The sequence below is a fragment of the Pyrus communis genome, chromosome 13 (genome assembly GCF_041283825.1).
Source record: "Pyrus communis isolate YQ-2024b chromosome 13, ASM4128382v1, whole genome shotgun sequence".
Lineage (NCBI taxonomy): Eukaryota > Viridiplantae > Streptophyta > Magnoliopsida > Rosales > Rosaceae > Pyrus > Pyrus communis.
Window position 1 is genome coordinate 25,812,501 of NC_142577.1, and position 13,925 is coordinate 25,826,425.

Sequence of the window (13,925 nt, forward strand, 5' to 3'; positions counted from 1 at the left end):
TTTATAACTTAGATGACTATTTCAGACTATTTCTATGTTTATTCCAAATTGCAGCCAAAAATGGAGTATACATTACCTTGGTGAGAGATGTTAGACATGCTTTTGAAGGAAGTCCTTTAGTAAAGATTGACTGTACAGGGATGCATGCAAGTGACTACAAAAAGCTAGGTGCTAAGCTTAAGGTTTGTACGCTGCTTCTTTTTCTATACCTCTTCATCGAGTGTCATTTAGCGTGTTCCTGTACAAAGGCATGTAAGAAACGATAACCTTTTCAAGGTTGTACAAAGCATTGTCCTTTTTCTGTAGTTATATTTTGTTCCTTGGTTTCAAAACCTTTCGGAGTTACTTATTTCTATGGATGGAATTGCTTTGTATAAGTGCCAGATAGCATTTTGAAAAATTGCTTGATGGTATTTATATACTGCAAAGAGTTACCTAATCATTGTCTAACATTATCCCAGTTTTCTAACCCTCTTAATCTCCACTTGCTTACAGGAATTGGTTCCGTGCGTGTTACTTTCTTTTGATGATGAACAGATATTGATGTGGAGGGGTTCAAATTGGATATCAATGCATCAATCAGCACCTTCGCCTTCAGAACCAGATGATTTTGATATTCTATTATCAACAGGAAGAGGTATGAGTTACATTGCATACGCATGATTATTTTTAAGACCAATTTAGAAATTACTGACCGCAGAATTAAAAGATAACAAAACCATGTTTCAGGAAATTAAAAGATGATTTTGAAATTCTTTATCCAGTTTATATTCTCCTACATTGATTATGTTGGCTGTTAACTGTTAAAAATCAAAGAAAAAATTTAATTAAGTGATTTAAGATGATTTCGGAAAGGCATGCACATCATGTGGGGCCTTCTGTAATCAGCGTCCTAATGCCAGGCCTAATAATTAGAAAAGGCAAGTCGGGATATTTTAGAGCTTCATTTGTACCCAAGTTCAAGGAAGCTTCTGTTGTTTTTCCAATTCTAGTTAAAAGTTGGTTGATATTAGACTTGTGGCTACTAGAGCTGAGTAGACATCCATCGATTGGACTAGCTTTACAAAGTGGAGAAGGCAGGCATGATTGCAACCTGTTTGTTGGTAAAGTTCATACCAGTTACTGACAAGAGAAGCAATATCCTAGAAATTGCGTTCTTGAGTCCTAAGTTTTGTTGAACATTGATGTGAACAAAGTCTCTACAGTGTATTATTCCGTATACATTGTTTTGTTTCTCTCTCAGTAACAATGCAATAGGAATTCAATTTAATTCGTGACGCAGTGATTTTCTTCTGTGATTCTAGGCTGTAATGCGTGATTCATTTTATAACGATCCATTTTATAACGCTCCATCTGACTTCGTTTACATTCTGATTTTGCTTTTTCAGGCAGGGAAGATGATAAACCTTGTAAGCCTGATACCAAAACAGTGATAACAAGCCCAAAAATGATGTCTCTCTGGAAACGCTCGATCGACTCAAACAAAGCACTGCTTCTGGATGAGCTTGACCTCGATCCTGACGCTCTCTTGAAGAAGGTCGAGGAATTCGACAGTGTTTCGCAGGCGACAGAGCACTCCTATCCGGCGCTGATCGTGTCGAGCGAAGACGGTTCCGGCAGCTCGGTTCAAGTGTTTGACGAAGACCAAAGGGACCCTTATAGCGAATACGACGACTATATTGACAATGATTACGATGATGAGAGTGATGATGATGAATTTTATGGGAGTGATTCAATCCCCATGGGATCATTACCTGTCGATGTAATAGCAGAGAAACTGGACCATGATTGATTTCTATAAAATCTGGCAAAGGAAGCCTGTGGTTTATAGTTTCCACATTGTTACTTTCTAGCCCCGTTGTAGCGTTTATTCTACCGGTCACTCACATCCTGCAAATATCCGTTAAGATTTGTCTTAGCCGTTCAGATTTTGCAACTATCCCGTTGGATCTGTTCCATAACGACTGACAAGTTGTCGTGCTGCTCCGATCTCCTGAAGTAAGGATTGGATAGCCACTCGTACGTTGGAAAATGCTTGGAAGTTTAAATTACATTTTGTTCCTTCAAATTTAGTTGTAATTTTAACTTCACACCTTATTTTTAAAATATTACAATGTCATGGATAAATTCATGTTTTGATGACGACATCATATATTCGTTCTTATTAAATGATGGTGTGCTAACGACAGCTCTGTTTCATTTTTTGTTGAAAAACGAGACTAAATGTTAGTGGGCCAAACAAAATTATTTCAAAGATAAATCTAAGCTCGAACATTCCAAATATTTACCGCTCGAACATTCCAAATATTTACCACTCGAAATTATTTTGAATGGTGTACTTGTTTCAGGAAAATTTGAACGTAGCACCACCTAATCCCTCACAATTTTAAATAAAGAATAAAAAAACAAAAGAAATAAAGAATACATATCCAATTGCTGATTCTGGACTCGAAGAGGTAAAGTTGATTCTGTCTTCTCTTCCATTTTCTGATCTTCTGCGGTCCAATCCAATCCCATCCGATCCAGTCCTCCACGCCAACTGCAGCATTCACACACATAAAAATGGAAAAAAGGTGAAATCTTCCAAACACCCTCCATTTGCTCTCTCTCTCTTTCTCCGAGACAATTGGGAGAAGAAAAGAGAGAAGCAAAGAATCCATCTTTTTTTTAACCTTCGGGAAATTCACCAGCGAAGGCGTACAGGCCTCTCCTTTTGGGAGGAACCAACGTTTGTTATTCTCGTTTTGATGTGATCGCGAGTTGACGACATTTTTCCGAGAAACCCCACTTTAAAGTAAAGAATCTCTCCTCTTCCGCTCCTGAATTTAACCTTGAAAAAGCTCCTGTTATTATTTTGTTTTCTTCTGCATTTGTACTTGGATTATGATCCCTTCCCACTGTAGTTTTTGGGGTTCCATAATTTGTGCTTTACACATCTGTCGAATCGTTATTTGATTTGTACGACGGTTTTTTTACAACGAACTAACCGCGCAACTGATTTTATTTCTTCCCCGAACATTTGAAACTGTTGTTTTTGTTTTGTTAACATTTGACATGTTAACTGTTTTACACAGTTTTTGTCACAAAAATTTGCAGGGTTGTTCTGGTTTCTACCATTTTCTCTTTTATGTTTTTGCAATTTCTGTGACAAATTTGAATACAAATTAGATAACATAATTGGTGGGGCAAGTACGTGTGAAACTTACGAGCTATGAGTTTCTTCACAGGATCATCGAACCATACTTGGCAACCCGTCATGACTGCGGATACAACTGATGCGAGTTATTGGTTGAATTGGAGGTTTCTCATTTGTGCAATATGGATCTTATCTACTATGGTTGTAGCCTCAGTTCTTATATGGAAATATGAAGGTTTCAAAAAATCGAGAACGGGCAGGAGAGCAGTGGATCAGCGAGAAACGGTAGGGACTTTGTACGAGGATGAAGCCTGGAAGACGTGTCTTAAAGGAATACATCCCGCGTGGTTACTTGCTTATAGAATAATTGCTTTTGTTGTGATGTTGGGGTTGATAGTTGCTAATGTTGCTCTTGATGGAGCCGGCATCTTTTACTTCTATACTCAGTAAGCTATCTTATTTATTTGTATTTTTCATGTTCGTGATCTTAGAAACCACTCTTTGAGGAGAGGATGCGCACAAATTTGAAGCTTATTGTGTTAATTGTATATGTTCATTGCTCTATATGCTGATGTACTCTATTGGCCTATTGTGCTTAACAGGTGGACGTTTGTTTTGGTCACATTCTATTTCGGGGTAAGTATTTAAATCGTCTTGAGCATACCTGCATTTACATTGTAGTAAAGTACTTGAAATATAATATGTACTTTGTTTTTGTACCTTCGACTGCTCAGTTCAATCTTACCACTCAAAGATGCTCATTAGGATTGATGAAATATGAGAGTCATTATGCTTTGGTTTCCTTGAATCACATTATCCCGAGTTTTAATATGTTCTGAACATCATTTTATAGTATGGATCTTTAGTCTCGCTTCGTGGAATTTATAAGCATCGCAATAGAATTGGTGAGGATGAAGAGCGAGGCGCTTACGTTGCTCCAGCACTAGGGGAGAATGGCAATACGTCCAATGGATCTAAAAGTCTTACTCATGAAGAATATCATGGCCGCAAAGGTGCAGGTGCATGCGAATACATCTTTCAAATTATTTATCAGGTAGGTTTTCTCCAACAAGTGGCTGCAGTTCTGGTTAATAAATTTGGACTTGGATTCTTCCAGGTTAGGTAAAATCTGAGCTTCTGTTATCTCAACCAGGTTGTTTCCTTCTCTTTGTTCATGTGTATAGATGTGTGGAGGTGCTGTCGCTATCACTGATTGCATATTTTGGCTTGTTCTGTATCCATTTCTAACATCCAAAGACTACAAACTGAATTTTGTAAGTACGAGGCTGCTAATTTGATTGACATCAAGGTTTCTTATATACCACCCCTACGGTGGAAGCAGTCAAAATTGTTTGTCTTTGTATAGTTTGTAACTAGAGTTGAGTTGCTGTTCTAATTTCCAGTAGTGAACCGCTTTTGTTTGACGTGTCTTCCTCTTCATTCAACTGCAGATGATGGTCATAATGCACTCAGTCAATGCCCCTTTCCTCCTTGGTGAGGCATTTTTGAATAACATGGTATGTTTGGTTCCTTGTTCGTTTTGACGGCATTTTCTATTCTTTTTTCATGATTAAAGCTTAAAAACTTCTCTCTTCTTCCTCCTTTCAGCGGTTTCCATTGTTTCGAATCGCATATTTTGTGCTGTGGACGGGAGTATTCGTGATTTTTCAGTGGATATTCCATGCTTGCAAATCCATGTGGTAAAACTACATTTCAAATTGCTTTTGTTTGAGATTGAAGAAATTCAACTATTGCTCATAAACATGGTAACTTCGTTGCAGGTGGCCTTATCCATTTCTCGACCTGTCATCCTTGTATGCTCCCTTATGGTATGTTTTTCTAACCTCGACAAACAAATATTGCAGAAACTGGACTGCATGTACATTGCGCCTTATCATTGTCGTCAACCTTGCAGGTATCTTGGGGTTGGATTGATGCATCTCCCGTGCTACGGCGTCTTTGCTCTAATTGTTAGGATAAAGAACTTGCTGTTGTCAAGAGCATTTCCGGAGTCTTATCAGAACGAGAGATGAGGAAGCGGATGAGAACCGCGTTTGTAAATCCGAGGCTACATGGTGCCACCACGGCACCACAGATTAATCATTCTTTTGGCCTGGATAAAGGATAAATTTTGGTGGTTCAGGCTTCCATTTGTAATTAGCTGCACTAGATGATTGTTCTTCTGAAGCAGCTGTGGCATTTAGACTCGCACCTAACAACGTTATGATTGATTTTTCAATGATTAGGTGAAAATTTTCAATTACGATTTTCTAGTTTTTGCCGTGCATCGTTTCTCCGAGAAGTTTGCAACAGGCCACACCCGGGACGGATTGGTATGGAACGAACCAGGAGGATCTTCACCGGATCCTTTAATTACATCCGTTTTTCGTATATCGTGTGGTCAGAAATTATTGTAATTTTTTTTATTTAAAATTGAATGTAAACAGTACCTAACAAAAATTGACGCAAAATGTACGATGAACGATGAATGGATGTGATTAATGGATCTCTGGAACGAAGGCTTTTTATAAACAGACACATGCCGCTTATTAACTCCGTCGGGCTAACATATGATCCTTATTGTAATTCATTTTAAGGATTATTTTGCTTCTAACTCGATGAACCGGACCATCCGGATAATTGAGAAGAAGCTCAAAAGTGATAACCTTGATGAGATGTATTATGTCAAGAACAAAAATTGCGAGTGCAATTTTAGAATACATGCACATGAAAGCTCAACCACGATTCCCCTTCCAGTCCTTGCATATAAACTCATGCTTCATCAAACAAATTCACCTGCAGATCACCAAGAGCTGCGCAGACAATACTGCATTGCTCAAGTTACGGCCCGGACAATCGGCCTCCATTGCATCAACTTTCACTTGGTATCCGAAGAGCCTTGCCACAATGTTGAGGCCTCACTCTCATCAAGGAGAGCAGAGCAACTTGTATGAAACAAGTTCAGCGCCACGTGATATCCTGGTCCACTATTCATGCCAAATGGAGAGAGAAAAATAACCTTACGTACAAGTCGTCCTCATCAAGAGGTTACAATCTACTAGCAGAGGACCAAGCACCAGCATCAATCCTGCACCTATATCGAATGGTGCGAGGATTTGGTTTCGGTAATAAGCAGAATGGAGTTGCACATTTAAATGTAGATAAATGAAAACAGATACTGCAATCTCAAATTATTATGCAGCTTGAATTTGCATATCATCTTCAAATTACAAACTTGTTTCCAGAAAAATAAAACTCAAACCCTTCTTCATTTCAGGGTCACTGTCATTTAATTCAATACAAACATTCAAATTACAACTAGTGTAATTGCAATCAGAGAACAAAGTTTATCATTGCAGCTAACAAGAAAATTTCCCAATCTTGTCATCTCAAATCAAAGCCAATCTTCAGTACCTGTGTTCCAACTTCTCCTGCTCCTGGTAATACTGTACATACCTGCAAATCCCACCAAATCAAAACCCAAATCATCTACTAATCCACCAAAATCTTCACATTCCCCAAATTAGATCAGTCCCAAATCCAACATTTTGACCATAAATTTCAACAATTCACCAAAAATACTTGCGACCCACTTCAAAAACCGTTACCAATTGAGCACTAATGCCATCAATTACTAATTTAGAAACATAATCGGAAAACCCTAACCCTAATTTTTTAGATCGAAGACTTACGAGTAGGTGGCGACGAGAGGAGTGAGGAGGAGGGTGGCGCTGAGCCAGTTCTCGGAGACCTTGTGGTGGATCTTGCCGGTGAAATCCTTCCAGAGGCCGGGCATCACCTTCTGCTGAAACGGCGACAGCGCGTACACCACTGCTCTCATCTTCACCGGAATCTTCCCCATTTCTTCTTCTCAAATTGCTTCACTTCAATGACTTGTCGTCTGTTTGCTCTGAGCTTCTCCGATATAAAGTCCACCGCAATCACACGACGAAACACTCGATGTCGTTTTTGTTTCTGTCTCGTCTGACATGACGAAATTTAACTGAGTAGGTTGTCAGACAGGCTATACATATATGTACCTAAGCCTTAGCTTCGTTACGAATAAGATCTTCCCACTATGATTTTCAAACGAGGATTTACAAGCGAGGACTGACACGTTGACATGATTTACAAACGAGAACTTACGAACGAGGACTGACACGTTACGAAAGTGGACTGACATCTTACGAGCTGACGAAATTTAACTGAGTAGGTTTTTTGACAGGCTACACATATATGTACCTAAGCATTCGTTTCGTTACGAATAAGATATTCCCACTATGATTTTCGAACGAGGATTTACGAGCAAGGATTGACACTTTGACATGATTTACGAATGAGAACTTACGAACGAGGACTAACGTTACGAAAGTGGACTGACACCCATATCATATTTATTATATAGATCTCTATCCCATCTTGTCTGCACACCTACATACACTTTTGATTTACACACACACACACATATATATATATATATATATATATATATATATTTACCATGTATGTTTCCTGCTCACACATATAATCCACAATGCTAGGCTGCACACCTAGTCGGCACATCTAATCTGCACGCCTATATATACATATATCAATACACACACACACACACACACCGACACACTTGCTTCTCTCACTCTCTCTCTTTGTAAATATATTTATAAAAAGAGAGTTTAGTCGGTACCACTAGCAGTCGTGCATTAGAGAGACCATATTTGTCTTCTTCGTTTTTTTTTTTTTACCTATTCAATCTCAAATTTTCGATCTTGGATGGGTCTTTGCCCATTCGATCTTGGGTTTTCTTTTCCCACTCGATCTTAGACTTCTGATCTTGGTTTTTTTTTTTTTTTTTTTACCTATTCAATCTCAGATTTTCGATCTTGGATGGGTCTTTGCCCATTTGATCTTGAGTTTTCTTTTCCCACTTGATCTTGATTGGGTCTCTGCCCATCCGATCTTGGGTTTTCTTTCCCCACTCGATCTTATGTTTTCGATCTTGATTCGATCCTCATCCCTTGGTTTAAGGTTTGAATGAAATGCAACTTTATTTATCAAACAATAGGGAGATGTTAACATACATCCAAGGATACACCATTCAACATGCAAGGAAGACAAAAAGGGATTTACCCTTCAACATTGCTGGAAACAAAAATTTAAATACAGAAAACATAAACACGAAAAGCTAAATGTGGTACTTTCTCAAATGAATTGCATTATATGGGCGCGGCACATACTGACCTGTTTCAACGTGCCTGAGTTTATAAGCTCTCTTTTCGAAGGCTTCGGTCACCTCGTATGGTCATTCCCATATGCGTCCAAGCTTCTCTGCATTCAAATCTTTTGTGTTTTCCATGACATTTCTTAATACCCATTCTCCTACCCTGAATCTTTTCAACTTGACTTGCTTGTTGAAGTAAGCAGCAACTTGGTTCTGGTAGTTCGCAAGTCGTAGTGCAACGATTTCTCTTTGTTCCTCGACTAAGTCGTGGGTTTCAAGATAGGCACAGTAGTGCCCACTGAAGATGCAGCAATAGTAGCAGTGGCCTGCTTTGATTGGATAAGTTCCTCTTCCTCTAGTCTGATGATTCCATCAGCCCGAGCCATCACCTCCCTCATGTCTAATGGTGGAATTTCGATTAACGACCTACGCATCTTTGTTCCGGGCAACACCCCTTCTCGGAATGCCAAAGACGCAGTGTGAGAATCACATTCTTCTAGTGTGGACATTTTTTCCGTGAACCTAGTCACATAGCTTTTGAGGCTTTCGCCAACATTTTGTTTAGTGCTGAACAAGATCGTAACATCTTTTCTTGGCCTCTGATTGCAAACATATTGAGATATGAATGCCTCACATAACTCCGTAAAACTTCCGATAGACCTCAGTTTCAGTTGTCTAAACCAAGTTAAAGATGATCCCGAAAGACTTGAGGGGAACAACTTGCACAGAAGGGCCTCGTCGTCTCCTTCAAGCGCCATCTGCTGTTGGAAGTGGTAAATATGCTCAACAGGATCAATCGTGCCTTCAAACAACCTGAACTTTAGTTGGGTGAACTTGGCGGGTTTTTTAGCTTTCAAGATGTCCTCCATGAATGGTGATTTGCGGATTCCTCTGGCCGCTTCTAAAGCAAGTTCTGCCGGGGTCTGTAGCTTGTATCCCTTCACAATCTTCTCAATTTGTTCTCGCAAATCAACATCTTTTACTTTTTTCGATCCTTTCCCCATGTGATCTTCTTCGCCATGATTTTTCGTCACCTTAATACAGTTGCTAGATGGTGCGCTACTAGAGCTGCCCTCCTTATCTTTCTCTTCTGCACGCTATCTCTTAGTGCCGACCACATTTTCCACTGCGTTTCTTGCTTCAGCCTTCTTCAATGCCTCATTGGTTGTCTTTTTTGTTTCACATAATTCCCTTATTAGCCTTCTAAATTGTTCCATGGCAAGACTGGGTTCACTACCTTGGGATTGAGACCTCATATGTACCGATCGAGTCCCTGTATCTTCGGAGGGATTCAGAACTTCTTGTGTGGATCCAATCATGTTTGTAGCTCGATTTTGTTTTTTTCCCATAGACGCCGCCAACTGTTGGAGAGAGATTTCTCACAAGAAGAAATGTCTCCACAGATTCGTTGACCGCAATTCTCACGTTCGCCAAATCTTTCGCTAGAGATGCCCCCGAATAGTCTATTTCTGTAGCTTGCCCGGGTGGTACCTGCAAGAGATACTCCAACGCTCAAGTTAGTCGATTGATTTTCTATTCTCTGGATTTTCTCAGGTTCTGATTACGTACCTTGTCCTTTGGCTCATCTTCCTATTTATATGATTGCATGCTTGAGGATCAAGCACCACGCCCAATCCTCATTTCCCACTTCTTCAGTGGTTATCTGTCATATGACTGTATGCTTTGGGAACAAGTGCCACGACCTGTCGCCCTCTCCCACTTCTCCTCCGTAGTGGGGTAGTTATCTAAGCACGTTCCCTTGCGTCCGTATATTTCTTGTGGGCTTTTTACCTTGCACAACACTTTCCCCTTGGATGATTGGTAGTGGCCCATGAGTCGAAACCAGATTTTATCCTCCCACAACATCTTTATGTGACAAAGGGCTTAAGTGCTTGCAAAAAAAAAAAAGCATATGTCATCTTTATGTGACAACCGTGATCATTGTTGTTAGAGTCTGATTTGTGTCGTTTTCATCATCTTCTTTCTCAGATTTAAACTTCAAACCTTTCATTTTTTTTCTTCTTTCCTTCCATTGGTCTCAAACTAGAGTCATTCTTAAAGCTCACAAGCAATCCTGATGGATGAAATTAAGTTAAAAGGTCAGATTGTGGCCTGATCTTTTGGAAAAACCTTGAAAATCATAAGCATAATACCAAGCTTTTATGAGTAAAAAGAAATATCAGGATGGGTTGGGACCATCCTAATCCATTCATGGCTTCACCTCTGTTTAACATAAAAAATTCATCAATTACACGACAACCGCTAAGTATTTAAAAAGCACACAATTACACGTTCGACACGTGACATCTTTAGATCAATCTACACGTAAATTGACACCTTCAGGGTGTCTACGTGCAGCTATAGCTCATGGACATGAAAGCTTTGGTTGCGTGTGAATGGCTTGACCGAATTTTTACGATACTATGGGCTTGCAGAGTGGTCGATTTGGTTAGGTTTATTAATACATGTGTTGTTTGATGTAAATTAAATAATGGGTTCATGGCAGAACACTTATATGGACCCAAGTATCATTTGATGTAATTAAAGTATATGACGTGTCCCACCGCCCTGTAGGCACTATTATACGGGGGATGAGGAAGACTACCATGGCATTTTCGTAAAAGACTGACCAACAAATGGCTATTTAATTAGCCTCCAGCAAGCAAAGTTAAAGCTTAAAGGCACGAAGAAAGAAGCAGAAGCCAAAGCCGGCTTTTGCTTTCTTCAGTTTGCGGACGGCATTTTCCTTCTCCAAACTCTCCACGGACTCGAGAGCTCCGTCCTGAATTTCCAAGGTTTGCTTTCATCCGACTCTGAATATATATTTGTTTAGTCCCTTTGTCTTTCAAATTCTGGAATTTTCTCTGTTTTTTGTAATGAAATTCTAATCGGTCAACTGATAATTCCAAGGCTTAATTCCCATTTTTGGCTGTAAAACCACGCATTTTTCGTTATATTCAAGTAAAAAAAATGGTGTTTGATGATTAAATTACTAGTAAACTAGCCTGATTATCTGAGAATCTTTGATGGGATGCCTTATTTGACCAAAAAGAGTGTACCTTTATCGAAAACGAAGGTTGGGGTTTTGAAAATTTTGAATTTTGTGTTTTGACAGCGGAGCTTATTGAAGATTGGGAATTGTATTCGGGTGCAGAGTGAGGAAATGGGATCAGAAGGACCAAAGAGTGTGGTTGTTCATGTGAGCGGGTTCAAGAAGTTCCAGGGGGTTGCTGAGAATCCCACAGAGACTATAGTTAGCAATCTGAGGGTGTTTGTTGAGAAGAGAGGGTTGCCTGCTGGTCTTAAACTTGGCAGCTGTGATGTTCTTGAAACAGCAGGAGACGGTGCGCGCGCTGCTCTTTACAAGGCCATGGAATCGGGGATTTCAGCAACCGATTCTAAGAGCAATGAACAAGTCGTATGGGTGAGTGTCTCCTTTAGGATTGCAAAATTTAGTTTCGTTTTCGGGGTTTGAATTGCTAGAAATGAAAAAAGCATCCACATTGTTTTGGGTAGTTAGATAGTATTGTTCTAAATCTGGAAAAGTTATTTTCTTTGGGAATGTTTGGACTCTGTCACCGCATTGGTTTCCTTTTTGGCATGTGAGGAATTAACTTGCAGTATAAAATTTATGCATCTATTGACTTAGATGGTCCCCTTATGCTTCATGAGTTCATCTTGCCACCCTTGTTTACTACTGTGAGGAGAGGACTGACAAGACATTTTGATCTCTGATTGTTTAGTTGCTTTTGTTAAACACAGTGCACACTTTTGCTTCAGTTCATCATTACACTATCATGGTCTAACCCCATTCATCTGCCGTGAATTACATTTTGTTAGCCCAAGATTAAGGCTAACATTGATATCTTGATTCCTAACTTGCCATAAACTTTTTGTGCCTCACTGGAGGCTTCTTGTCAGGTTTTGTTGCTTTGCAGAAAAATGTTTTCATGAATTTGTGTGAACAGATTCCAATACACATTTTTATGCAGAAACTTAAGTTAGCAACAGTCCTCTGTATGTTGTTATTATCATTTTAATTTCGTTGCTTCTTCAGCTTCACTTGGGGGTAAATAGTGGGGCTGTAAAGTTTGCTATTGAGCGGCAAGCAGTAAATGAAGCCACTTTCCGCTGTCCAGATGAGTTAGGATGGCAACCTCAGGTGAGTCTGATTCTTCCTATTTTAGTGGTGTTTCCGTATTTTACTTTACCAGGGTTCCTATTATCTTGAATTTGTTGAACTTAGTTTTCTTTTATTGCTCTTCTTCCAGCAACAACCAATAGTCCCTGAGGATGGAGGAACTTCTCGAGTGAGAGAGGTATTTGTACAATCTATTTGCAATACTATATTTATTATTCATAAAACACAATTTATCTTTTGTGGAATTTCGATATGCTGTCAGAGTCGGGCATCAAATACTTAGGGTCGGAGTTCAATGTATAGTTTCACTTTGGGCTGAATTAACATTTTGCAGAATTTTTGCATTTTCTTATATAAGCAACCGAGGGAAAGGCTTCAAGCCTTCGATGTTGCAGGGTTTGACATTGATTTACGTGGAATGTAATGATATTGTCACGTATTGGTGTGCTTAGTTTCCCAATCAATAAATTGGTAGATGACTTGTGGATGAACCCTCGTGACTGATTCTACTAATTCTAATTGAAACTGAAAGGGGAACTGCTGCATAGGAAGTTTTGCTGTATATAAACAAATTAATTGTCCATCTTCGTTTAGGTTTTGATTGAATCACTAATACTGGACTTGGCATAATGTGTCGTCATCCAAGAAACTATTTATCATGCTCATGTAGTCCTCTCGTCCCCCTTCTGTCTCACGTGTCCGTGTGCGCTAACTTTTCCACCATTTGGTTCTTGAAGACATGTTGCTCGACCGAGGCAATCCTTAAGATATTGAAGAAGAAGGGATATGATGTGGCAACATCAGATGATGCCGGGCGCTTTGTGTGCAATTATGTCTACTATCATTCCCTCCGTTTTGCAGAAGAAAAGGGCCACAAATCTTTATTCGTCCACGTTCCTCTCTTTTCCAGAATCAATGAAGAAACTCAGATGCGCTTTGTGGCCTCCCTTTTGGAGGCGATTGCAGCTACATGTTAATGTTATTGATCTGAAAGCTTGTTGTGTTTTTGGCCTTTTGCTGCTAAATGTAAATCAATGGTGTCAATATCATTATAATTGTGTAATGCTTGTATGAACTTGATTGCTGTTTGCTTATGGTGAGGAAAATGGGTTTCCTATTGTCCGGGAGGTGTCGTCGTCGATGTAAAATAATGTTCGTCGTCCATGTCTTGTGACGGTTCGAAGATTTGCTCACTTTTTTTCTACTTACTCTTTTTTTCCAAATGTTTCATGGCTGTTCCTTTGCATATTGCAAGCAAAGTTTGTCTTGTAGGAATCAAATAAATAAAGCACAATTTGCAAGCAAAGCAAAGGTATTCACGAGATCTAATATTCTAGTGGATATGATATTGAGTTTATACTGATATGTCTCGGTTGAAAACTCTCCATTTTTCCAAATTATGTATAGTTTTAATTGTTCCTCCTCCTCTT

General features: G+C 39.3%; 5 protein-coding genes across 5 annotated transcripts in view; 3 read left to right on the top strand and 2 right to left on the bottom strand.

Moving 5' to 3' along the window:
- CAF2 (RNA-binding CRS1 / YhbY (CRM) domain-containing protein) overlaps positions 1-1,852 on the top strand; it is a 3,667-nt gene extending 1,815 nt beyond the window's left edge. The window contains exons 4-6 of the mRNA XM_068475833.2: positions 55-182; positions 496-637; positions 1,389-1,852. Of these exons, the coding sequence (XP_068331934.2) occupies positions 55-182; positions 496-637; positions 1,389-1,792 (674 nt within the window). The 3' untranslated portion in view covers positions 1,793-1,852. The remainder of the gene's footprint in view (positions 1-54; positions 183-495; positions 638-1,388) is intronic.
- Positions 1,853-2,392: 540 nt separating this feature from the next.
- Positions 2,393-5,399, top strand: LOC137736738 (uncharacterized). The gene is made up of 9 exons (XM_068475985.2): positions 2,393-2,794; positions 3,228-3,582; positions 3,739-3,772; positions 3,990-4,190; positions 4,321-4,410; positions 4,588-4,653; positions 4,745-4,836; positions 4,918-4,965; positions 5,052-5,399. Exons 2-9 carry the CDS (start codon positions 3,257-3,259, stop codon positions 5,167-5,169), a joined length of 975 nt encoding a protein of 324 aa, XP_068332086.2. The 5' UTR covers positions 2,393-2,794; positions 3,228-3,256; the 3' UTR covers positions 5,170-5,399.
- Positions 5,400-6,294: 895 nt separating this feature from the next.
- Positions 6,295-7,133, bottom strand: LOC137736739 (cytochrome b-c1 complex subunit 8). Its single transcript, XM_068475986.2, has 2 exons — positions 6,829-7,133; positions 6,295-6,592 (listed from the first exon to the last, which is right to left on the bottom strand). Exons 1-2 carry the CDS (start codon positions 6,996-6,998, stop codon positions 6,544-6,546), a joined length of 219 nt encoding a protein of 72 aa, XP_068332087.1. The 5' UTR covers positions 6,999-7,133; the 3' UTR covers positions 6,295-6,543.
- Positions 7,134-8,614: 1,481 nt separating this feature from the next.
- Positions 8,615-9,358, bottom strand: LOC148692010 (uncharacterized). Its single transcript, XM_088683467.1, has one exon. The coding sequence runs from the start codon at positions 9,356-9,358 to the stop codon at positions 8,615-8,617; it is 744 nt and encodes a 247-aa protein (XP_088539593.1).
- A 1,613-nt stretch (positions 9,359-10,971) lies between these two features.
- LOC137736741 (Peptidase C15, pyroglutamyl peptidase I-like protein) lies at positions 10,972-13,718 on the top strand. Its single transcript, XM_068475989.2, has 5 exons — positions 10,972-11,149; positions 11,470-11,778; positions 12,412-12,516; positions 12,626-12,673; positions 13,233-13,718. Exons 2-5 carry the CDS (start codon positions 11,518-11,520, stop codon positions 13,470-13,472), a joined length of 654 nt encoding a protein of 217 aa, XP_068332090.2. The 5' UTR covers positions 10,972-11,149; positions 11,470-11,517; the 3' UTR covers positions 13,473-13,718.
- Positions 13,719-13,925: the final 207 nt, after the last annotated feature.

Bases quoted from the DNA above. Each gene is read 5' to 3' on its own strand.
- LOC137736738 (XM_068475985.2), top strand. From the start codon at position 3,257: ATGACTGCGGATACAACTGATGCGAGTTATTGGTTGAATTGGAGGTTT. The intron at 3,583-3,738 runs GTAAGCTATCTT...TGTGCTTAACAG, and splicing joins ATCTTTTACTTCTATACTCA to GTGGACGTTTGTTTTGGTCA. The intron at 4,411-4,587 runs GTAAGTACGAGG...ATTCAACTGCAG, and splicing joins AAGACTACAAACTGAATTTT to ATGATGGTCATAATGCACTC.
- LOC137736739 (XM_068475986.2), bottom strand. From the start codon at position 6,998: ATGGGGAAGATTCCGGTGAAGATGAGAGCAGTGGTGTACGCGCTGTCG. The intron at 6,593-6,828 runs GTAAGTCTTCGA...TGGGATTTGCAG, and splicing joins CCTCTCGTCGCCACCTACTC to GTATGTACAGTATTACCAGG.
- LOC148692010 (XM_088683467.1), bottom strand. From the start codon at position 9,358: ATGGGGAAAGGATCGAAAAAAGTAAAAGATGTTGATTTGCGAGAACAA.
- LOC137736741 (XM_068475989.2), top strand. From the start codon at position 11,518: ATGGGATCAGAAGGACCAAAGAGTGTGGTTGTTCATGTGAGCGGGTTC. The intron at 11,779-12,411 runs GTGAGTGTCTCC...TTGCTTCTTCAG, and splicing joins GCAATGAACAAGTCGTATGG to CTTCACTTGGGGGTAAATAG. The intron at 12,674-13,232 runs GTATTTGTACAA...TGGTTCTTGAAG, and splicing joins GAACTTCTCGAGTGAGAGAG to ACATGTTGCTCGACCGAGGC.